The sequence below is a fragment of the Nyctereutes procyonoides genome, unplaced genomic scaffold, assembly GCF_905146905.1.
Source record: "Nyctereutes procyonoides isolate TBG_1078 unplaced genomic scaffold, NYPRO_anot_genome, whole genome shotgun sequence".
Classification (NCBI taxonomy): Eukaryota; Metazoa; Chordata; class Mammalia; order Carnivora; family Canidae; genus Nyctereutes; species Nyctereutes procyonoides.
Window position 1 is genome coordinate 30433324 of NW_026575047.1, and position 25990 is coordinate 30459313.

Here is a 25990-nt window from a genome sequence, read left to right on the forward strand (position 1 = left end):
TCACCAGAGCAAGTGCATTTATTATGAAAATAAGTGATTGTGAAATGTCTCTGGACTTGCAGATATGTGGCAAAGGCATTGCAGTGCAGTTCAGTGCAGACACGTGGCTCTGCGGTGGCAGAGACCAGCCCCAGGTGAGAGGTATGGCCAATGTGCTCAGCTCCGCAAACCTCCTGGTCCTTAGTCACCAGAACAAGGCAGGCCTTCACCCTGAGGCCCCCACGTGTTGTCCCCGCAGGCAGCCAGCTTTTCCCAGCAAGCCAGAGCGCACCCACTGGCAGGCTATGCGGGGCCATCATGTGGGCCTGGAGGGCCTGGCCTGACTGTGCCCCACCTTTGTCTTGGCCCAGCTGGAGGGCCACACTCCTTCCCAGGAGCACATGCCCCCCTAGAGGTTCCCTCTGACCTGGTATGGGCCCCGATCTTGAGGGATCTCTAACCCCCGTGGGAGGTGCCTGGGCACAGCAGCCCCGGCCACAGGGCTCACTGGCAGCACTCAGCCACATGCCTGAAGAGCTCCTCGCCTTGCTCATCGCCGAAGCACTGCAGACAGTGAGGGCACTGAAGGTCCCCCTGCCCTCTCCGGGTTGTTCCAGGACACCTGCCCTCGGTGGGCAAGTCCAGCCCCTGAGATCCAGTCCCAGTCCTCCGGCCACTAGGTGCCACGAGCTCCAGAGCATCAGTCTCTAAGTACTTGGGGGTTCTGTTCCCTGTATGAATCCGGCAGGAGCCTGGTTCCCGGCGGTCCTGGGAAAAAGCCAAGGGTCCAGTTACATGGGCTGCACAGGAGACCAGAAAATCACATATTGGGTTCTAGCATTTGAGATATTTCTTCTGAATGGGGTGTGCACCCCTCACCCTGCTTCCTGGAGTAACCCAGAGCCCAAATATGGCCGTGCTCCATGAAGAACCAGAGCGACCACATGGACACTCCTGCGTACTCTCGTGAAGGGACCCACACCTCTGGGGCAGAAGGCCTGAGTGGCCCATCGGCCCTGGACACCAGCCCCCGATACCTCAGTGGAGAGGGAGTGGCAGAGCTTACAGTGGGAAGCTGGGCAAGCCGTATCCCAGCCACCCACCACACCTTCTCTGCAGGGCCCGGGATACTGAGTACTTGGAGCCCCCAAAGACAGGGGTGCCTCAGACAGTGGCCTGCAGCACTCGTCACTCTCATTCAGGAACTTCGTTCCAGTTGGCTCTGCTGCTTCGACTTCACATCTAAATTAGGATTTTCCACTGTGGGGCTAAAGCTCACTGCCTGCACCCTCACTCCTGCTCTAGGTCACCCAGGGGCTGAGCAACAGCACATGCTCCCCAGTGCTCGAGGGGCCACAGAAGCCACTTAGTGCACACAGCCGGTCCCCACCAGACTTGGAGCCAGTTCTGGTCACTCCTATCGGCCCTGAGTTGTTGGGAGGCTGCCAAGGACCAGAGCATTAGTGACCTTTCAACTCAAGAGCAACATGCTTCCAGCCAGAAACCCCAGAGGCAAAGCCAAGTCACAGGAAGACCACCCCCACCCAGCTGGAGGGTGCTCCAGGGGACCGGGCAGTGTGCACTAAGTGGCCTCCATGGCCCCTTGAGCACTGAGGAGCATGTGCTGTTGCTCAGTCCCTGGGTGACCCAGGGCAGGAGTGAAGGTGTGGGCAGTGAGCTGTAGCCCCAGTGCAGAAAAATCCTAATGCTTGGGTTGAGGGTCCTCCAGTGTGCATCCCTCAACCAAACCCACAGTCCTAGGGCCTTAGGAGAAGCAGGAATTTCCAATGGCAGCCAAGAAGGCTGCTGGGGCTGGTGAGGCCCTCCTGCCTCTCTCCGGGGGCCTGTAGATGTGGAGGGGACACAGACATCAGCCACGGTCCCCACCCACTTCACCCGCAAGTAGAAACAGCTGCCTTTGTGTGGGCACACTGCTATGGACTGGTCCAAGAGCGTGAAAGCACGTCCTCCATGGCTCCCTGTACCTTCCTGCCACAGGGAAGCAGAATCCACCAATGAACCCCAGCAGCCATAACACAGGGCAGTGTGGACAACTAACACTGCCCACAAGCCAACCAGAAGGAGTTGCTGAGCTCCAAGGTCCGCTCAGCATCCCTGTTCCACCAGCTGCCTCGATCCCCAGAGGTACCACTACTGTCCAGTCTGTGTCCGGATGGAAGTTCTTTGAGGGGCCCAGGGTTCACTCTGGGGCCAGAGGTATGTTGGGTACTGGCAGAGGGGCTGAAGAAACCAAGCTTTCCTGGGGTTTCCGCAGAGCACTGAGCAGGTCTGGATGCCAAGGGGAAGAGGCGGTGGGTGCCATGCGTCCCACAGTGAGAGACTGTCAATTCTGATGCCTGCCAGGCCTGTCTAAGTGGGGTGGAGGGCCCACTGGCCCACAAGGCCCAACTCTATGCACGAGGCCCCCGCGCCATGAGCTGTGGGACATCACTGGACACCTGGGGCCTCAGCATCCACATCTGTGGAATGGGCTAACGAGGGTCCCCACCTCACAGCAACACAGAGGGCAGGACAGGCCCCATAGACACAGCTACCTCTGCCACCACACTACCATGCCAGCATTCCACTCAGTACAACGGAGGTCCTCCACCACCACGTCCCAACACCTGGCAGGACAGCTCGGGCCCACATGGGGAAGTAGAGTCAGGGGCCATGACAAGTGTCTCAGGCTAGCACTCGAAATTCATGGAAAGAAAAGTGAGAGAAACGCTGAGCCTAAATGAGAAAAGCCTTCGGGCCCTACCTGTGTCCAGGACGCCTGTTGCCGCAAGGAAGCCACCTGTTCCTCGAGCTCCTGAATCCTGCCCTGGGCCCGTTCCCGGTCTGCCCTTTCTGAGGTGAAATCATCCTTGTATGCGAGAATCTGAAAGGAGGCCAGACGCTCCACAGTTAAGGTGCTGAACCATTTCAGCTCAGGAAGGAGAAAGTCCCCACCCATCCCTGCTGCCATTTGCCATGCGACTGACCGCCAGTGCCCCCTGCAGGCAGACACCCCGCTATGGCCACCTGGAGCCCTGAGCGGCTACCTGCTGCTCCAGCATCTGCACCCGCTCCAGTGCCGCATCACGGGCCCCCCTAACGGCCGCCAGCTCCCGCCGCCCATCTGCACAGGCGCGTATCCTCTCCTCCAGCTGCCTGTTGAGCCTGGAAATCTCCTTCCTCATCAGCTCAGGGCAGGAGGTCTTCTCGGGCTCTGGGGGGGCCTGCAGCCCCTGAAGCTGAACGTGGAGCCCCCTCACGTACTCATCCCTGCTGGCATCGTAGCGCTGCCACTTGGCATTGAGGTCTTCCACCTGAGGGGACAGAGCCACAGAGCTTTCCAAGGCGGCCGAGACCAGGAAGCTCTGTTAGCAACAATTAGCTAATGAGTTCTTTCTGTAAACAGATGTTGCCTCACTTTGCTCAGATGTTCAGAAGGGACTCTGTGACCACCAGACGCACCAAGGCACGGTGCTGACGTCCACGAGCAACTGTCTTAAACAGACATGGACTCAGTAAATGCTCCTGCCTTAAAAGCTGCATTTGACAGAAATGTTTGCACCTCCTTTCTTGACCTACAAGTTAACCGGTGGGGGAACAGAGTGACAGCATGTTCTCTGCACCTTTAGACAAAAAGGTCAGGTCTCTGGGGACTGTGTCAGCCCAGGTAGCCCGAGGGAGACACCAGCCCTGAGCACCACCAAGGGTGGGATGAGTGAAACAGGACAGACACTCACATGAATCAGCTTCTGTCTTAACAGGCGGTTTTCTTCCTGTAACTTCTCAATAACGGCCTGGACAGAGGCAGCACCACCTGTGCACTCTGGCTGCAGAAGGAAGGGACAGGGGAAGACGCCGTGTTGCTGAACATGACACACACAGCAAGAGGGGAGGAAGCTGGACCTGGAGACGGAGGCCACAGATGGTGCAGGTGTGCATTCAGGAGAGGAGTAGAGCAGAGATGCGGGAAGGTGGGGTGGGGGTTGGGGGGCTTGCTCAGGCCTCGCCCAGACCCCACCACCAACCGGACAGCCTGGTGTACGGTCTCCCATGGCCTCAGATTCTCCATTATCACAGGAGTCGGAGCACAGGCACTTTGTCCCACGATGGAACAGAGGACATGCTGGCCTCGGGCCACCTGGCGCAGGCCTGGCCAGGAACCAGGCTCACTCCTCCAAGCACACCACACCATCGCCTCTGCAGAGTCAGGGTCGACCTCAGGGATTCCACATGCAGCAATTCGACCCACACCACGTTCACACCAAAAGCCACATCCCTAACCAACTCTGACAGTGGTGGGCAGACCTAAGCAAAAAGTCTCGAGAAGTCCATCTGAATCCGAGAAATTCGGTGCATTTAACAGAACAAGGGGCTATATGCTGGTGACATTGCTTTTGAGAATTCCCCGTGAATGATAGAGGAAGTGCATGTCCTCACCAAGCAGGACGGGAAGCCCCAGGTGACTCAGCAGAGTCCCAGGGTGGGAAGTTACACTGGTTTAGGGGCTGCACTGGCCTCACTGCAGCCCCAGGCCAACCATCCTGTGTAGCTACTTCCAGGTCCCCACAAGGAAATGACACAGTGACTCAAAGTCGAATGAATGTGCCCGCTTCCTCCCAGACAGCACTTGTCTTTTGGCTTCTGAAATACACGAGTGTTCTTTCTGAGGTTCCCTTTTCATGGAATCCCCCAACGGGGATGGGTGGTTCTCAAACGAAGGTTCTCCCCACACAGGCTCTCAGTGAAGATGCTGCTAAAGAGCTGGGCAGCCTATCCCCTCTAGAACATCAGAGAGTGTGTTTTCACATGAACGTGGTGGCAGCCCCAGAGAGCCACCTAGAAAGGACCCTGCTTTGCACACCCCCAGCCAGCTATGCAGGAGGACCAGAGCACAGCCAGTGCTGCTCCACTCAGACATGTGGATCTACAGAAGGTCGGCACCCGCTGCCCTTTATGGCAGGCTAGGGCCTGGCTCCTGTGCATGAGGCACGAAGAGGGGCTGCCTTCCCTGCTGTGCAGTCTGCTCACCTGGCTGATGCTCAAGCACTTACATTTGCTCAGACCAGGCCTGCACTGGCTCTGCCCTCTTGTCCTCAGCTCAGTGAGGCTGATGAGGCCACAGTGCACGCAGCGTCCAGGAGGGAGGGGCTGGTGAGACAGGCTGCCCTGCTTTCCTATCACATACATACTGCATGTTCCATCATTCTAGAAGAAACCCCTGGATAGGTGGGCTTTGCCACAACAGCTGGGTCTCAATACTGAGAAGAAGTGGGCTCTGGGCGCCCCAATTCCTGTGGCTGCTGAGGGATTCTGCAGCCCCCAAGCAGTGTCTCCCTGCAGAGGCCTTCACCACCATCTACACACACATGTACAGGGCCTACCTCAGGACTCTTCCCCCTCAGGTTCCCCTGAGCACACTGTTGTTCATCCAGACACTTGGCCAGATGCTGGCACATGTGGGCGGTGGCAGCCAGAGTCCTCCTCAGCTGATGGGTCTCATCAGCCAAGGAGCGGCACAGAATGTCACTGGCAGCCCGGGCACGTTCCTTCTCCGCCACGCTCCTCCGCAGCAGTGCGACTTCCTTCTCTCGCTCGTGCTCCGGCTGGCTCATCAGCTGCTGTGTCTCCTTCTCTTTTTCTTCTAGTTGCTCAGAAAGTCTCTCAATTTCCTAAGAGGAAGATTTTAAAGCACATTTATTAAAAGAAGCAAGGTCAGAAAAATGTTCACAAAAAGAAAAATTGGCATGGACATGCCATCACTAGATGACAGTCATGATTCAGAGGTCAGCTTCTGCAGTGTAATTAACTGGAGTTTTCAACCTCAAATGGTCTTTCTGAAAGTTCAATCTAAAATTCTGTTTTCACAAGTAAGTGCACAATTTTAGATAGTACATCAACAAACTTAGTAAAAGTGTGGCACGTCCATACGCTTCTTTATAGGGAAGCTAGAACCCACAGTGGGCGAGCCCCATGAAGTCTGTGTGTCCTGTCCCCTGGCACTTGGAATGTGACTTTATGTAGAAACAGGGTCCCTACAGATGTGACCATTTCAGAGGAAGCCATCCTGGATGGGAAGAGGCCCTGATCCAGTGACTCTCGTGCTTAGAAGATGAAGGAAATGTGGACAGACACAAGGCAGTGCGATAACAGAGGCCACAGATGGAGAGGTGAGCTGCAGACTGCGGGAGCCAGGAAGCTGGAAGAGGCAGAGAAAGAGCCAGAGCCGTGCCCACACCTTCAGCTCAGGCTCTGCCTCTGGGAGTGCGGAAGACTACAAGGCTGGTGAACCAAGCCCTGTTGATGATGCTTTGTCACAGCAGCAATAGGAAATGAATGCACCCAACCACGGTCACCTCTTAAAAAAAAAGTTCTTAAAATTACAGTCTGCTTTCTGTCTGGCCTTAATTTTTGCTTTTCCGTTCACAGGGCCCTGCAATGCCTGCAGCGAGAGGAGGAGGGCAGGGCAAAGAAAGCAGCCTGCAGGTGGGAAGGCAGCATCAGGTGGGGGGAAAGGGTGGGAGAGGAGAGGCCAGGCTTCCAGGAGAACATGGAGGCAAGCGGGGGGTCCCGGCCACGGGCATGAGGAGGGACAGATGCCAGGACCCTCAGCAGGAGGAGAGGCTGGGCCATGTTACCAGAGGGCCCCTGGGTGAGTCTCCTCTAACATGTGCTAGACAAAAACAAAAACCATGCATGATTATAACAAATTCAGGGAATTCTGTGAAAATCTAAATCCCTCTTTTCCCACCTACCCTCCACCCTGAGTGCCACTTTCCAGAGGCAGCTCATCACCACGTGGGCACTTATCTTTCCAGGATGTGCACAAGCATCCACAACAGCAGCCTTCACACACAGATAGGGCCTGCATCGGCATGCTCTTCACCCTGCTGTCCTCCCCCACACCCACCCCCCGAACCCCCCATACTACCTCTGCCTGCCCCTTTCTTTCCCCACCCAGCCTAGAAGCACACAGCACATTCCAGGTCTGTGGAGCAGCCTCCAACACACAGACATGTGGCTGGTGCACACACCTCCACAGAAGACATGCCCCAGAGTCACACGCCAGGCCATCTTAAGACTGGATTAAGAAATAAGTGGTGGAACTCGGGGACATGGCCAGACACAGTGTCACACTGTGCACCTGGCGAGGAGCCCAAAACTGAGATTGTTGCCTAACGTGTCTGGCACCCATGTTCCCTCATCCCCCCACAGATGTCCGCAATTCAGGGCACCTCTGCTGCACAGCTTGTGAAGGCCATTCCTCTGACTTGTCCGCCTCAGGACCACTCTCTGACGTCACCCTTGAGTAGAGTGCAAGCAAGCCTTTCTGGACTGAAGGAGGAGGAGGCCCCTCCCTGAAAGCTGCCTCATCAGCATCAGGTACCTCCTCCCAACAGAGGGCCCTTCAGCTCGAGGCTGGTGCCACAGGACTTGGAGGGGCGGGGCCTGGGGGCCGAGTCCACATAGTTGAGAACCAACCATGTGGCCTCCTTAACATAAAACTCAATAGACAAAAAAAAAAAAAAATCAATAGACAAGAAAAGTCCAAATCTGAGGGTAAACTCAGACCATTCCTGTGGCCTTGAGCCTAGAAACACAAAACTAGGCCTCATTATTAGCCTGGAATTTTTCTTTAAAAACTGACCACTTTTTAACAGGTCTCACAAGCTGAGCCTTCTCTGTGTTCTTATTGTCTGGACAGTACTTACTGCAGGAGCCTGGCCCTCTGATGTGTCGGCCCCCTGGCCTGGCCTCAGTTTCCCTCTGCCTACATGACAGCTTTGGTCTTGCTTTGTTGCCCCTGTAGAAGGAAGTCCTGAGGGCAGTGACCTTTCTTTGCCGTGCTCCTTGATCTTAGACTGCTCCCCTCACAGTTGGCCCAGAAGTGTGTGCAGAGTGAACAGATGGTGCATAAAGAGGTATGCCCTGAGATGCCATTTCCTCTTAAAATGTCAAAGTTACTCAAATTAGCACGATGGAGAAATGTCTCTATCCTTGTTGGTATCTAATACTGAAGTTTAAAAAAAAAAAAGTTTAAAAAAAAATAATACTGAAGTTTATTCAGGGTAAATACATCTCAATGTGTGAAACAGACAACACATATACATATATATGTAACAGGACTACAGTTGGGAGTCCTATAAACAATACCCATAGAGGCTGGTCTCCGGGGGATCATTAGCAAACAACCACAGTGACAGCAGGAGCAGCTCCTGCTTGCTCTGCCCTCACTCCGTGCCAGCCATGCAGTTTCTACACATCCTACGAGCCAGCTTCTGCCGTCTCTCCCACTCTACAAATAGGCCAACCGAGGCTCATGGGATCGGTAGCCATTGGAGTGATGGGTAAAGAGGCTACCACAGCCTCAATGTCCTCCTGGAGGCGGAAGGGCTTCAGGCGAGCCTGAATTCTAAGCATCCTTCCTCCCTGGTCATGGAGACAGTGGGAGAAACAAGCAGCCATACAAACAGTGGAGCACATGTCCCCCAGCTCAGGGGGCTCATGGAGTTTCCCAAGGGCATGCTCCATCTCCACACTCTGGCCCAGGGCACCAGGCCCAGTCCCATGTGAATACCCAGTAACTGTCTAGGAGTAAGACTGGGCATGAAAAGGGTCAGGATCCGGACTCTCTTCTCAGCCTGCTCACAATACAGACACAGAAAAACCACAGACACGTGGCTGACTGCAGGGGTGAGGTTAGTTCTGAAGGACTCACCAGCCTTACTTTTGTCTTCCATACCAGCTTTCAGGGATGCCTGGGGGGCTCAGTCAAGTGTCTGCCTTCCATTTAGGTCATGATCTCAGGCAGGGCCCTGGGATTGAGCCCTACTTCGGCTCCCTGCTCAGTGGGGAGTCTGCTTCTCCCTCTACCTCTGTCTCCACTTATACTAGCTCTGTCTCTCTGCCTCAAATAAATAAAATCTTTATTTTTTTAAGTTTGTTTGTTTATTTATTTGTTTGTTTATTTATTTATTTATTTATTTATGAGTTATGAGAGAGAGAGAGAGAGGCAGAGGGAGAAGCAGGCTCCATGCAGGGAGCCCAACATGGGACTCGATCCCGGGACTTGAGCATCACGCCGTGAGCCGAAGGCGGCCGCCCAACCACTGAGCCACCCAGGGGATCCCCTAAATAAAATCTTTAAAAAAGCTTTCAAACATCACTTTAGAAAGAACCTAGTTCACCTGGAGGCTTGCTGGGGATATTACCCTACTCTTCTTCATAGCTGGGAACCTCCCAGAGCTAGAAAAACAAAAGCAAAACCACTAGAGGGTGGCGCACTGCACAGCAGGGCAGCCCCCAAAAGCATCCTCCCACCAGCAGCATGAGGGGCCTCAGGTTTTTGGCACTCTGCTTTCTCTGAAGTTGGACAGAGAGGTACTGACCAATCTGGCCAAGGGCCCTTGTGTAATCAGAAAAATACCACCGCTGTCAGAGAGCAAGGCCTGTCCTAGAATCCCAGCTTTATACACGTACACTGCACAGGAATCAGCACATGGGCTAATGTCCCCCACGAGAGCCTTTTGCTGGAACCCACAATTTCATGGCTCCATCTCAAGATACAAAAGTAGGAAGAATTCTATAGTCTGTGGATCAGCCTTAAAAATAAAAGGCACAGCCTCCCGGCCCTCATCCCTGTCCGTATTAGTGTGTTCAGGCTGCCTTAACAAAGTCCACAACAGAAATTTACTCTCTCACAATTCTGGAAGCCAGAAGTCCAAAATCCAGGTATCAGTAGGGCCATGCTTCCTCCAGGGCAAGAAGGAAAGATCCTTCCTGTCTCTTCCAGCTTCTGGGGGTTGCCAGTAATCCTGGACTTGTAGATGCAGCACTTCAATCTCTGCCTCCATCTTCATGAGGCCTTCTGATAAGGACACCAACCATCAATCCACCCTAATCCAGAATGACATCATTTTAATGTCTTGCATCTAGTAAAGACCCTATTTCCAAAAAAGATCCCACTCATAGGTTCCAGATGGAAATGAATTGGGGGCGAGAGGGACATGCCCAACCCAGTGCAGTCCCCGTCTCTCTCTCCTTCCTGCACAACCGTAATAGGCGCCCACGTGCTGCTTGCAGCCCAGCCCCTGCTGTCCCTGTGACCCACCCTAAGAGGACCATAAGAGAACAAGAACACAGGAATTTTAGGAAAGGCCAGTTAACTGAGACTTTACCATAAGTGCCAAACAGATGTACCCTGGGAAGCAGTGATAGGAGAGCAACATGTTTCCTCCCCTCTGGAAGAGCATGGTGGAAGAGCAAGGCAAACAAAGGACAGAAGCTAATGCAGCTTGGAGGATTCTGGGAAGACGGTGGAACAGGAAGCACCAGGACTCTATCTCCCACCTGGAAAACAGTCACACTGACGGGATCCATCTGATGTCACTGTTCTGTAAACCGGAATTCTACCGAAGGATTGCAACTTCCAGGGGAGGATTTGGCCATTCGGCTGAGCTTACTTTCAACCCCTTTCACCCCAGCCCATCCCCCACACCCAGCCACCCACCTGTGTTTCTGCAGCAACTAGCACACATCTTGCAGGAGCCAGGGTGGGCCAAAAAGAAACTGTCCTCCAAACACTGGAAATCTGTGCTCTGATCATTGATTGTCCCTTCCTATCACAAAGGTGCAGACGCAGAGAAAGGAAGCCACTTTGCTCCCCTATGGTTGCAAAGACCCTCTCCAGCTGAAGCAACCTGGACATTCAAAGGGAGGGAGCCCGTTCCCCCCACTCCACTTCATTTTTCTCTTTTCCAACCCTCAGGAACCAGACACTAAAGACAAGGACATTCAGGCCTATTGACATACAGACATACAGACATACATAAAAATACACACACACACACACACACACACACACACAAAATAAAGACAAGGACATTCAGAAGCAACTGCATATAAAGAAGAAATTATAAAGTGCCCACATTTGACCAGGAAGAGGCACAGGCTCAGAAGAGACCTGAGCAAACCTCGAGATATCCCTCAGGTTGATCCTTGGCACAGAGACAGCCTATAACAATCAAAGAAAAAACATAAAACCTTCAGGAAGGGGGAGAATCTGATTTCTAGACATAAAACATTATTAGATCCAAATGTCCAATTCTTAACAAAAAAATCACAAGGCATCCAAAGACAGGAAAATATGGCCTATTTAAAGGAAAAAAGTTAAATTAAATAAATAAATAGATAGATAGATAGATAGATAGATAGATAGAGATAGATAAATAAATAACTGACTGACTGAATGAATGAATGAATGAAAAAAGTTAAACAGAATTATCCCTTTAAAAGACCTGATGGGGCGGCCCAGGTGGCTCAGCAGTTAAGCGCTGCCTTCAGCCCAGGGCATGACCCTGGAGACCCGGGATCCAGTCCCACGTCAGGCTTCCTGCATGGAGCCTGCTTCTCCCTCTGCCTGTGTCTCTGCCTCTCTCTCTCTCTCTCTCTCTCTCTCTCTGTCTCTGTCTCTATGAATAAATAAATTTTTAAAATCTTTAAAAAAATAAAAATAAATAAAAGACCTGATGGCAGGCCGTCTAGACAAAGACTTTAAAACAACCATCTTAAAAATGCTCAGAAAATGAAAAGATGTGGAAAAAGTTAAGAAAGCACTATATAAACAAAATGGAAATATGAATAAAGAGACTTTTAAAAAAAAGATTTATTTATTCATGAGAGAGAGACAGAGAGAGAGAGAGGCAGAGACACAGGCAGAAGGAGAAACAGGCTCCATGCAGGGAGCCTGATACAGGACTCGATCCCGGGACTCCAGGATCATGCCCTGAGCTGAAGGCAGATGCTCAACCACTGAGCCACCCAGGTGTCCCTAAAGAGACTTTTAAAACCTAAAAATAAACCAAAAGAGGAACGTGATCCCAGGGTCCTGGGATCAAGTCCCACATCAGGCTCCCCACAGGGAGACTGCTTCTCCCTCTCTGTCTCTGCCTCTCTCTCTCTCTCTCATGAATAAATAAATGAAATCTTAAAAAAAAAAAAAAACTCCCAACAAACAAAAGTCCAGGATCAGATGGCTTCACAGGTGAATTCTACTAAACATTTAAAGAAGAGTTAGGGAACACTAGGGTGATTCAGTCAGTTAAGCATCTAACTCTTGATTTCAGCTCAGGTCAGGATCTCAGGGTTGTGAGATCAAGCCCTGTATCAGACTCTGTACTGTACCTACTTAAGATTCTTTCTTTCAGGCAGCCCTGGTGGTGCAGTGGTTTAGTGCCGCCTGCAGCCTGGGGTGTGATCCTGGGGACCCTGGATCGAGTCCTGTGTCGGGCTCCCTGCATGGAGCCTGCTTCTGCCTCTGCCCCTCTCTCTTTCTCTCTCTGTTTCTATGAATAAATAAATAAAATATTTAAAAAATTCTTTCTTTCTCTCTCTCTCAATAATAAATAAAATTTATTTTTTTAAAGATTTATTTATTTATTTATGATAGAGAGGGAGGGGGGCAGAGACACAGGCAGAGGGAGAAGCAGGCTCCATGCCAGGAGCCCGACGCGGGACTCGATCCCAGGACTCCAGGATCGCGCCCTGGCGCCAAACTGCTGAGCCACCCAGGGATCCCCATAAATAAAATTTAAAAAGAAGACTTAGTACCTCTCCATCTCAAATTATTCCAAAGAACAGAAGATGGAGAAAAGCTTCTAAATTCATTCTATGAGGCCAGCATGCCCCAGATACCAAAACCAGATAAAGACACTACAAAAAAAAAAAAAAAGGAAAACTATAGATAAATGTCTCTGATGAACATACATGCAAAAATCCTTAACAAACTTTTTTTTTTCTTAACAAACTTTAGTAAACTAAATCCAACAATAAATTTTTTTAAAAATCTTTTACCCTGATCAAGTAGGACTTACCCCAGGGGTCTAAGGGTGGTTTAATATTCACAAATCAATCAATGTGATACATATTAACAAGAGAAAGAATAAAAACCATATGATCATATTGATAGATGCAGAAAAAGCATCTGACAAAGTACAAAATTCCATTCATGATAAAAACTCAACAAAATAGGTTTAAAGAGAACACACCTCAACATAGTAAAGGCCATATATGAAAAACCCACTCTAATATCATATTCAAGTGAAAAACAGAGATTTTCCTCTAAGGTCCAGAACAAGTTAAAGATGTCTACTCTCACCACTTTTATTCAACATAGTACTGGAAATCCTAGCAATATCAATCAGGCAACAAAAAGAAATAAAAAGCATCCAAATTGATAAGGAAGGAAAAAAAGTAATCATTTATGTCCATGTGTGATTCCACAATTTGAAGGGCAAGAACTGGACCTTGATCATCTTTGCATTCCCCTAGGGTAGTGCTTAAAAGAATATGTAGTTGATATTTTATAAGGTAATTAAGGTAGTCACAATGCCCCCAATTTAACTTTACAGCCACTTCCTATGTTATTCTCTATACTCTTCACTCTAATTCTACTGGATTAACACTGCTCCAAAGCCCGGTACAACAACCCTGACACTATACATGCTTGTGAAATGAATATACTAGACTCAATATTAGGAGAAATGGAAACATAACCCACAATGCCTGCACATACACACTCCATTCCATACAGAAGATGCTCAATAGGGCAGCCTGTGTGGCTCAGCGGTTTGAGCGCCTGCCTTCCACCAGGGCATGATCCTGGAGTCCCAGGATCAAGTCCCACATCAGACTCCCTGTATGGAGCCTACTCTTCCCTCTGCCTGTGTCTCTGCCTCTCTCTCTCTCTCTCTGTGTGTGTCTATCATGAATAAATAAATAAAATCTTAAAAAAAAGAAGATGCTCAATAAATAAACACTTAAGTAGCAATGGTAGGTGATATTCACATCTTCTGAGTACCAACTAGGTGCAAAGGATTATGCTAGGTTTTCATATATGTTAAATCACATGTTCCTCACAACACAAAACTCATAATGTACTATATAACCGTTTTATACATTTTCCACAAAGGCAATTGATTATTTCTACAATCTCTATTTTCTCAACTAGTATATAAGCTTCTTTTTTAAAAGATTTTATTTGGATGCCTGGGTGGCTCAGATGGTTGGGCATCTGCCTTTGGCTCAGGTCATGATCCAGGGGTCCTGGGATCGAGCTGGGCTCCTCCTTGTTCAGCACGGGGTCTGCTTCTCCCCCTACTCCTTCCCCCTGCTCTTGCTCTCTCTCTCTCTCTCTCAAATAAAGTATTAAAAAAATGATTTTCTTTCTTTCTTTATTTGAAAGAGAGAGAGTACATGACCCGGGGTTGGGGGAGTGACAGAGGTAAAGGGAGAAGTAGGCAGGCTCCTTGCTCAACAGGGGGCTCATGGGGCTCTATCCCAGGACCCCAAGATCATGCCTGAGCTGAAGGCAGACACTAAAGTGACAAGCCATTCAAGCACCCAGTATATAAGCTTCATAAAAGGTAGGAATCTGCCTTTCTTGATCCTTTCTGCACTTCCAGGACCTATCAAAACAAAACATCTGGCATAGAGTAGGCATTCAACAAATACCTAATGCATGAATGAATAAATAGACAAATATTCCTATGATCTAGGTCTTCTTAGTTTTACTGATGAGAAAATCAGAATATTAAGTGACTTCCCCAAAGTAACATAGCTAGAAAGCATCAGAATCAGATTTAAAGTATACTGTTTTTTAATACTTAATGTAACAATTGCTCCTCATTGATGCACAATAATGAGGAAGTATTATAACCCAGAATACTTCTACAAATCCCTTGGGAACCTCCTAAAAGGAAACTTTAGCAAGCTTCATCAGTTTCTTAAAGACCGTGAAAAGGTGATACTCATAACTAAGGTTATCCCTGGCTCCCAGTTTGCTGCAATGGACTGTTTACAACAGCCTTCTCAGCTCCCCTTTCTTCTATAAAAAAGCATTCCTCTTGTTTATTGTCTGGACTTGCCCATGGTTTTGCTGTAGTTTGAATGAACTGCAAATCTCTACTATCCGGAATAAACCCATTTTTGCTGGTAAAATAACACAGTTTATTTTTAGGTTTAACATTACCCAAAGTGATCTATAGATTCAATGCAATTCCTATCAAAATCCAGATGATTTGCTATTTGCAGAAATAGAAAAACTCATCCTATATAGAATATAGAATCTCAAGGCACCCCAAATACCCAAAACAATCTTAAAAGAAGAAAAAAGGAACAAAGCAAGACTGAATTCAAAACTGATTACAAAGCTACAGTAACCAAAACAGTGCGATACTGGCATAAAAACAGACATTTACACAAAGGGAATGGAAGAGTGAGCCCAGGAATAAACACTTGCATATAGGTCAAATGGTTGTTGACAAGGGCTCTAAGACCATCTAACAGGAGAAGGATAATTTTTTTCAACAAATGGTGCTAGGAAATAAAAAAAAAAAAAAAGGGATCCCTGGGTGGCGCAGCGGTTTGGCGCCTGCCTTTGGCCCAGGGCGCGATCCTGGAGACCCAGGATCGAGTCCCACATCGGGCTCCCGGTGCATGGAGCCTGCTTCTCCCTCTGCCTGTGTCTCTGCCTCTCTCTCTCTCTCTGTGACTATCATCCATAAATTAAAAAAAAAAAAAAAAAAAAAAACAAATGGTGCTAGGAAAACGGGACATCCACATGCAGAAGAATAAAGATGGATTCTTTATTAAACACCATATAAAACAATTAACTCAAAATGAGTCAAACACTTAAATGTAAGACTTAAAACTACAAAACTCTTATAGGAAACATGGCAAAAGCTTCACAATATTGAATTTGGCAGTAATTTCTTAGGTATGACACTAGGGCATAGGAAACAAAAGAATTTCTCTTTAGCATGTGACATTGTTTGACAGCATATTACCCACAGTAGAACTTCTCTCAAACTTGGAGTCAGTCCTCTCAAATCCGGCCACTTTGTCAACCAAGTTTATGCAATATTCTCGATCCTTGTCATTTCAACAATCCTCACATCCTCATCATCAGGAGTAGACTCCATCTCAAAAAGTCACCTTCCTTGCTCCTCCATAAGAAGCACTTCCTCATCCGTTCAAGTGTTATCCTGAGATGGCAGCATTTCCGTCACCCCTCCGGGCTCCACTTCTAGTTCTCCTGCTGTTCCCAACAAATCTGCAGTGGCTTCCTCCATGAGCACTGGAACCCACCAAACTCCTGTTAGTATTGATATTGATCCATGGGAATATTTTCTTAGTGGCATCTAGAATGGTGAATCTTTCCAGAAGATTCTCAATGTACTCTGCCCAGATCTAGCAGAGGAATCACCACCTAGGGATCTAGAGCCTTGTGAAATGTGTTCCCCAAGATGACTCCTTGCTCTGTGGGCTGCAGTATGGTGTTAACAGGCGTGAAAACAACACTAATCTCTCTGTACATCATCAGAGCTCTTGGGTGACCAGGTACAATGTCAATGAGCAGTTAGTATTTCGAAAGGAATCTTTTTTTTTTTTTTTTTTTTTTTTTCTGAGCAGTAGGTCTCAACAGTGGGCTTAGGATATTTGGTAAACCATGTCGGAAACACATATGCTGTGGTCCAGCCTGTGTTATTCCATTTGTAGAGCACAGGCCGAGGAGAGGGGGCCCAATTCTTAAGGGCCCTAAGCATCTTCAGGATAGTAAGTGAGCACTGGCTCCAACTTAAAGTCACCAGCTGCATTAGCCCCTAACAAGGGAGTCAGCCTGTCCCTTGAACCTTTGCAACCTGGCGCTGAGGACTTCTCTCTAGCTAGGAAGTGCTACTAGATGGCAACTTCTCCCCCAAATAAGGCTGTTGTGTCTACACTGAGAATCTATTGTCAGGAACCACCTTCATGAATGATCCTAGCTGGATCTTCTGCAGGACTCGCTGCAGCTTCTCCATCAGCACTTGCTGCTTCACCTGGCACTTCTTTCCTTAAACCTCAGGAACCCACCTCTGCTAGCTTCAGACTTTTCTTCTGCAGATTCCTCATCTCCCTCAGCCTTCGTGGAACTGAAGAGAGTCAGGGTCTTGCTCTGGATTAGGCTTTGGCTTAAGGGAACACTGGGGCTGGTTCGATCTTCTATCCAGACCACTAAAATTTCCTCCCTGTCAGTAATTAGGACATTTTGCTTTTCTTATCGTTCATGTGTTGGCAGGAGTAGCACTCTTAATTTCCTTCAAGAACTTTTCCTTGGTATTTGCAACTTGGCCATTTGGCACAAGAGGCCTACGTTTCGGCATCTCTCAGCTTTAGACATCCCTCCTCACTAAGCTTAATCATTTCTAGCTTTTGATTTCAAGTGAGGTATGTGTGACTCTTCCTTTCACTTGAGCACTTAAAGGCCATTACAGGGTTATTAATTGGCCTAATTTCCATATCATTGTGTCTCAGGGATGAGGGAAGAGAGGGAAAGATAGATGGGGGAATGGCTGGTCAGTGGAACAGTCAGAACACACACATAAAAAAAAAAAAAGAAAGAACACACACATATTAAATGTGCTGTCTTTTATGGACACACTTCATGGTACCCTAAAACAAGTACAATAGTAACATCAAAGATCACTGAACACACATCATATAACAAACAATAATAATAATAATAATAATGAAAAATGTTGAAATATGAGAATTACCAAACTATGACACAGAGACATGAAGTGAGCAAATGCTGTTAGAAAAAATGAAGCCAGTAGACTTATTTGATGCAAGGTTGTTACAAACTTACTTTCTTTCATTCATTCTTTCTTTCTCTTTCTTTCCTTTTTTTAATAATCTCTACACTCAATGCAGGGCCCACAACTCTAAAATCAAGAGTCGCATGCTCCACCTACTGAGCCAGGCAGGTGCCCTGTCACAAACTTTCAATTTATAAAAAGCATAAGAGCCGAGCAGCACAATAAAATGAGGTATGCGTGTAGAGTATTCTTAAAACTCCACAACAACAATATAACCAATTCAAAAATGGGCAAAGGACTTGATATTTCCTTTTTTTTTTTTTAAGATTTTACTTATTTATGATAGTCACACAGAGAGAGAGAGAGAGAGAGAGAGGCAGAGACACAGGCAGAGGGAGAAGCAGGCTCCATACAGGGAGCCTGACGTGAGATTCAATCCCGGGTCTCCAGGATCGCGCCCTGGGCCAAAGGCAGGCGCTAAACTGCTGCGCCACCCAGGGATCCCAGGACTTGATATTTCCTAAGAAGATACACAAATTGCTGATAAGCACATGAAATGATGCTCAACATCTCTAATCATTAAAAAACTGCAAATCAAAACTACAATCATTTTGTATTAAATCACCACATACCTATCAGTATGGCAACTGTAAAAAAAAAAAAAAAAGAAAGAAAACATGGAAAACACGGAGGGGGACACTTGACGGGATGAGCACTGGGTGTTATTCTGTATGTTGGTAAATTGAACACCAATAAAAATTAATTTATAAAAAAAAAAAAAAGAAAACATGGAAAATAACTAATGTTGGTGGGAATACGGAGAAAATGCATCCCTGTGCAATGCTGGTGGAAATCCAAAATGGTGCAGCCACTGTGGAAAAACAGCATAGTGGTTCCTCAAAAAATGATGCAGAATTACCCTATGATCTACCAATTCCACTTGGCACATACCCAAAAGAACTGAAAGCAGGGTCTCAAAGATATGTTTGTACACACATATCCAGAGCAGCAGTGTTATTCATAATAGCTGAAACATGAAAGCAACCCAGTGTCTATCAACAGATGAGTGGATAAGCAAAATGCGACATATATGTACAATGGAATATTATTCAGCCTTAAAAAGAAGGAAATTCGGGATCCCTGGGTGGCGCAGCGGTTTGGCGCCTGCCTTTGGCCCAGGGCGCGATCCTGGAGACCCGGGATCGAATCCCACATCGGGCTCCTGGTGCATGGAGCCTGCTTCTCCCTCTGCCTATGTCTCTGCCTCTCTCTCTTTCTCTCTCTGTGACTATCATAAATAAATAAATAAATAAATAAAAAAAAAAAAAGAAGGAAATTCTGGCACATGATACAACACAGATAAACCTGCAGAACATTATGCTGAGTGAAATAAGTCAGTCGCAAAAAGATAAATACTGTAGGATTCCACTTCTATGAGGTCCCTAGAGGAGTCAAGTCACAGGGACAGAAAGCACATTTGCCAAGGGTGGTGGCTGTGAGGGCAGGAAGATGGGGAGGTACAGTTTAAAGAGCACAGAGTTTCAGGTTTACAAGAGCAAAAAAGGTATGGAGATAGACAGATGGTTAAAAACCAACCAACGACACAGCTAACACAGCCCACTGTAAAGGATGAATGCTGCTCCACTCCAGAGAAAGCACGGCAGAACAGGGAAAGGCAGGCCAGAAGGGAGAGGAAGCTGGTTGGCAGCACCAGGCAGGACCCATGAGGCCAGCACCCGGCTAGTAATGAGGTGGTGTTGAGCAGTTATGGGCCACAGAGTGAATTAATACCATTATCCCAAAGTCTTAATTGGAAGGGCTTTGTAAAGCTACCCACATGGGCCTCGTGTTACAAACAAGGGAAGGTCTTGGGTCTTACTGTGGTGGTAGAGAACCAGAATCCTCAAGATTGATCTGGCCCCATCACGTGCTCTCTGTGCTCAGCCATAGATGCACAGGTCACCGGGCAGTCCCTGCACACCTGAGGACACAGCCTCCGCATCCTCTCTGGGACCCTCAGTCTCTACCAACTCAGAGTCCCTGCTCCTAATGTGCTGGCTGACTTGGCCACTGATGAGACCAACCTACTGATCAATTCTTCTCATTGTTTTCACTTTGCACAATGTGAAATCTCTCCATTCCTCCACAGGTTCTGTGACAGACCCAGACAGGTGGAGGAGTGAGCCACAAACATTTAATCACATAAGATACCAGATTGTTAAAAATGCTACTTAAATAATTAAAAATCCTAAAACGAAACCTATATGTCAGGGGTAGAGGACCACATAGATCTAGGACTATAGATCCACTTGTCTGGGTCCTGGTTAGAGGCTGTGGGGCCTCAGGATGCCAGGGCTGACCACCAACGGCCTCCACACTCCAAGTAGAGTCCTGCTACTTGCAGGCGTGTGTAAGCTGGTGGTGGGTATGATGCACTCTGGTCCCTGCTCTGCACTCATATCTGGTGCCCACGACCAAGCAACTTCTGAATTTTCCTTCTGGGACACCTGGGTGGCTCAGTGGTTGAGCACCTGCCTTTGGCTCAGGGTGTGATCCTGGGGTCCCAGGATCGAGTCCCACATCAGGCTCCTTGCATAGAGCCTGTTTCTCCCTCTGCCTGTATCTCTGCCTCTCTCTGTCTCTCATGAATAAATAAAATCTTTTTAAAAAAATAAAAATAAGTAAATTTTCCTTCTGAGCTGATGAGTTATGAACCACCTTCCCCAGAAGAGGGAGAGCACTTCAGTGAGGTAGACATCTAGCTTCTAGAAGCAACAAAAATGATGCAGATGAGAAAATACTTGCAACGTGACATGAAGATGTACAGACATGATATCAAGCAAGCCCAGTATGTACATACCCTGTGTGTAAAGGAAAAACAGGGAGGACGTATGCCAATAAATTAACACTGGTTACCCCAAAACTGTGGGATTTATAGTGGCTGTTATTTTATTCTTTATTCTTTCTGCTGTTTTTCAGATATTCAAAATTACTTTTATAGTTAAAAAAAAAAAAGGAGGGTATGTGTGCAAGTCTCTTTTTCACTCTAAAGTGTGGCTGTAGGGCCAAGCCTAGAAATGAAAATTGTCTTTTGCAGCTACTCTTTTTGCAGACCTAGTTTATTTCCTGGGACAACCCAGATAATAGCTATGGCCCAAATGAGGCACTAGAGTCCACCCAAAGGTGTGCAGCAGCACTTCCCAATTGCTCTTAGGACAAACACTGACTCTTGCTCCTAGACTGGGCATCTATGGTACTTCACAAAGACAAACATAACACCAACAGCAGGGATGAAGAGGAGGGAAAGTGAGATTTAAGTCTGTTATCCATGGGATCCCTGGGTGGCGCAGTGGTTTAGCGCCTGCCTTTGGCCCAGGGCGTGATCCTGGAGACCCAGGATCGAATCCCATGTCGGGCTCCCGGTGCATGGAGCCAGCTTCTCCCTCTGCCTATGTCTCTGCCTCTCTCCCTCTCTCTCTCTCTCTCTCTGTGACTATCATAGATAAATAAAAATTAAAAAAAAAATTAAAAAAAAAAAAAAGTCTGTTATCCAACACTCGCAGGCACTGCGGCCCCGTCATCACTCCCAGCAGAGGAGGACAGTTACTACTGAAAGACTCATTTACGACAGGTTGAATGTTGCCCCAAAACATAACCGGGGTTCACATGGCCCAGAACCCAGCATGAACACATACACACCAGGAGCCTATGCTTGTGTACTACACATACACAAAAACCCCAGAACCCAGTGTCTACACACACAACACAGAATTGAACACACACATACACAGAACCTTCCACATGCATGCACAATCCACTAAGAACACAATACAGTCACAACCCTCACACCCAATGAGGGGGCAGACTTCTTAGAGCCCAAATACACACCCATCAGAATTCCACACAGGCAGATACCCCTCAGACCTAACACAGACAAACACCCCTAACAACTAACAAGGACACACATCCCTTACACCTACTAAGAATGACATTTTAGAACCCAAACGAGCACACATACCTCCCAGAATCCACCACAGGCACACAAACTTTCCTCTGAACCAACATGGGAGCTCCTCCTCAAAACCTAATACACAAAACTTCATAACCAATAACTCACCCCTCGTCCCAACACAAACAGAAAAACACCCTCAGAACCAACATGGACACACAACCTTCAGACCCAACACAGGCATACAGACCTCTCAGAACTCAATACGGAGCACACACCCTCTTCCAAATGAACATCTACTCACACCCCTCAATACACAACTTGGGCACAACAATTCCTCAAAATCCAACATGAGTGCATACACCCCTCAGACATGACACAGGCACACACACCTCAAACCCTACATGGGCAAACACATGTCTCAGAACCCAAAACGAGGATGCACACACCTGAGACCCAACACAGGGGCACAAACACACCTCAAAATCAACAGCGGTACACAACCCTCATCCAATATGGGAGCACAGCTTTCATAACCAACATTCAACATACACACCCCAGACTCAACACAGACAGAACACTTCTCAGAAACCAACATGGACACACAACCCTTAGAACACAATACTGGCATACACAACCCTTAGAAAAAACATGGATATACAACCACCGGACCCAACACAGGCACAGCGCAGGAATATATATCCCTCAGAACCAACATAAACACACAAGCCTCTGACCCAGACGGGCACACAAACTCCTCAGTAGCCAACAGAGGCAAACACACCTCACAAACCCACATGGGTGCAAACTCCTTGATGCCACCACAGACACACTACTCAGAACCAAAACAGACATCGTGGTACTCTCTGACACAACATGGGCGTACACACCCCTCACAACAAACACGGGAGTATAACACTCTGAAGCCAACATGCATGCACAGACCTCAGAACTGACACAAACACCTCAGACCTAAAATGGACACACACACCACTGAGAAGCCACTGAGGTACACATCTCCTTCGGGAACCAACATAAACACAACCCCTTAGAACCTAGGCAGGCACATTATCTCTCAAGTCAACTCAGCACAAACCTGAAGAACCAACATGGGCACATAACCCTTAGACCTGACACAGGTACACATGCCCCACAGAACCCAAGAGGCACACACACTCCTCAGAACCAACACAGACACACGACACTCTCAGCCAGCCAGGAAGCACATCCTTCAAAACCTGACACATGCACACACCCCTCAAAACCCAGGACGAGAGCACACTCCTCAGAATCAACACAAATACACAACCTTCATATGCAACATAGAGACACATCAGAAACAACAAGCACAAAAAAAAAAGAAGCAGCAGCAGCAGCAGCAGCAACAAGGACAGGCAGCCCTTTAAAACCAAATGGAGGGACACCTGGGTGGCTCAACGGGTTGGCGTCTGCCTTTGGCCCAGGGCGCGATCCTGGAGACCTGGGATCGAATCCCACGTCGGGCTCCCGGTGCATGGAGCCTGCTTCTCCCTCTGCCTGTGTCTCTGCCTCTCTCTCTCTCTCTCTGTGACTATCATAAATAAAAAAAATAAATAAATAAATGCATTTAAAAAAAATAAAAATAAAAATAAAACCAAATGGAGGGACGCCTGGGTGGCTCAACGGGTTGGCGTCTGCCTTCCGCTGAGGTCATGATCCCAGGGTTCCGGATCGAGTTCCATGTTGGGCTCCCTGCATGGAGCCTGCTTCTCCCTCTGCCTGTGTCTCTGCCTCTCTCTCTGTGAGTCTCTCATGAATAAATAAGTTCTTTAAAAAATAAATAAATAAAAATAAAACCAAATGGAACCCAACCCTCAGACCTAATACGGGAGCACACCCCTCAGAATCAACACAAACACGCACCCCTCAGACCCAACAGAGGAGCTCACACCTCAGAGCCTAACATACACAAACACCCCTCCGACAAAATCCAGTCACATACCCCCTCAGAACCCAATGTGAGTATCATACGCCTCGACCCAACATGGGAACACACAGCTTCAGACCAACAAGGACTCACAACCCTTAACATGAGCACGCCCCTCTGACCCAACACAGGATACACTCCTCAGAATCTAACACACTCACATACCCTCAGAATCAACAAGAACACACAACCTTCAGACCAAACCAAGCATACACTAACTCCTCAAAACCCGACCGGGGCTTACACACCTCGGAACCAAAAGACGTACAACCCTTATGCTCAACACCGCTTCATATACACCCCTCAGAACCCGCAGAGTCACACAACAGGTAAGCCTGACACAACCTTCAAATATAAATGGGCACACAGTCCTTGACACAACCTGGAGCACACCCCTCAGAACATAACACACACACACAACCCTCAGAGCCAACCGGCACAAACACCCCTCATACACAACCACCCTTAGGCCCAATGGGACACAAATACCTCGAACCCAGAATGGGCACAAACGCACAGACGCAACACCGGAGTGCACCCTCACCTGAGGGCTGGCAACACCGCCCCCAAACCTTAGACCCCGAAGCGCCACCAAGAATGCACAACCCTGGGATCCCTGGGTGGCGCAGCGGTTTGGCGCCTGCCTTTGGCCCAGGGCGCGATCCTGGAGACCCGGGATCGAATCCCACGTCGGGCTCCCGGTGCATGGAGCCTGCTTCTCCCTCTGCCTGTGTCTCTGCCTCTCTGTGTGTGTGTGTGTGTGTGTGTGTGTGTGAGACTATCATAAATAAATAAAAAAAATTAAAAAAAAAACTAAAAAAAAAAAAAAAGAATGCACAACCCTCACACCCGTCAGAAGCACGCTAGAGCGGAGTCCCGACGGGCAGGAGGAGCTGTCCCCCTCCCGCTCCTCCTCCGTCGCAAACCCGACAGGGGCGGCGGGACGGCATCGCCCAGGACGGCGGGCTTCTGTCCAAGGAGCCGCCCCTCCTTGTTCGGCGGCCTCACCTACTGCAATTCTCTGCTCCTCCCGAATAAACCTAGTTTTGCTGGGAAACGACTGGCAGCCTTAGCTTTAAGGTTGAGGCGTCCGCGTGCGTCCTCAGAACCGACAGGCTGACGCGAGAGCGCCCGGGGAGCTGCGCACCGGCACCGACAGCCCTCCGGGCCGGCCCACCGCCCTCGCTCTCGAGCCCGGGGCGCCGCGTGCAGACCTCTCAGCGCCTCCCCGGGGCTCGCCCCGTCAGTCCCCGCCGCTCGCCCCGGAAGCGCGCTCGCCCGCCGCGGCCGCACCTGGCGCAGCGCCGCCTCGCCGGCGCCGCCCTCCCGCTGCCGGAGCTGCTCCCGGAAGCGCGCCACCTGCTCGAGCAGCGCGTCCACGAGCGAGGGCGCCGCGTCCCCCTCGAGCGCGGCCAGGCGGGCGCGGAGGCGCTCTATGAGGGCATCCCGGGCGGCCAGCTGGTCCTGCAGGCGCCGCAGTCGCTGCCCGGCCTCGTGGTACAGGCCGCAGAGCGCCGCCGCCGCGCGCGCCGCCCCCTCCTGCCCCCCAGACCCGGCGCCCCCTGAGGCCATGGCCGTGGGCCTTGACCGCCGTTCGCGGGTGCCGCCAACTTCCGCGCCCGGGCTGGGCCGGCGCCGCACCTTCCCGGAACTTTTCCCGGCGCGCCCCGCCCACCGCCGAGAGCCCCGCCCCACACACAGCGACCGGCGTGGCCCCTGACCCGCGGAAAGGCCGTCCCAGCCCCTCCGGCAGCCCGGCCCCGCCCCCACCGCAGCCCGGCCCCGCCCCCACCGCAGCCCGGCCCCGCCCCCACCGCAGCCCGGCCCCGCCCCCACCGCAGCCCGGCCCCGCCCCCACCGCAGCCCGGCCCCGCCCCCATGGCGACGGCGTGGCCCCGCCCCCTGCCGACAGCCCGGCCCCGCCCCTCCGCAGGCCCCAGCTTCGTGACCTCGTGGTCCTCTGAGTGGCAGGCTTGCCCCAGCGGCCCGGTTCCCCTCCTCCTCCAACGTCGGGGGAGTTTTCGGGGAGTCAGCGGAGAGGAGAAGCGAGGGTAAGCCGCCTCTATGCAGCCGCTGATAGGAGGGAAAGAAGGGAGTCAAGGGCGACCTCCAGTGCTGGACCCGTGCGCGGGTCACATCCGCGACCTGCAGGCCAGGCTGGCCGCGCCGAGCAACTTGAGCAGGGCAAGGTTCCAAGAGCGGAGCCCCCGGGGGTGCTCCCTCCCAGCTGCAGGGCAGTGGCGCGGAGCAGGGCGCTGCCCCGAGCCCGAGCCCCGCTCCAAGGTATTCTTATAGCAGAAGGCGGAGGGAACTGCCCTGCTCTACCCTCACCTTCCCATCTCTTTCCTTCCCCCAACTGCCCAGACCAACCACCAGTGTGTTTCACTCTGTTTTCTTTTTCAGAATCTGCTTTCGCCCACGGTCACACCAAGCACAGCCGTGGCCTTTCAAAGGTCACCCTGC

At 49.7% G+C, this 25990-nt stretch overlaps 1 protein-coding gene across 3 annotated transcripts; it reads right to left on the reverse strand.

The window, feature by feature from the left end:
* TNIP2 (TNFAIP3 interacting protein 2) lies at positions 1–25155 on the reverse strand. 3 transcript variants are annotated; one of them, XM_055326495.1, is made up of 6 exons: positions 24821–25155; positions 5361–5648; positions 3717–3806; positions 3027–3293; positions 2744–2863; positions 1–747 (listed from the first exon to the last, which is right to left on the reverse strand). In XM_055326495.1, the coding sequence occupies exons 1-6, from the start codon at positions 25097–25099 to the stop codon at positions 484–486; spliced, it is 1308 nt and encodes a 435-aa protein (XP_055182470.1). In that variant the 5' UTR covers positions 25100–25155; the 3' UTR covers positions 1–483. The 3 variants fall into 3 exon arrangements, with proteins under 3 accessions (XP_055182470.1, XP_055182469.1, XP_055182471.1); XM_055326494.1 differs by having other exon boundaries at positions 3027–3344; XM_055326496.1 differs by lacking the exon at positions 3717–3806.
* Between the last annotated feature and the right edge of the window lie 835 nt (positions 25156–25990).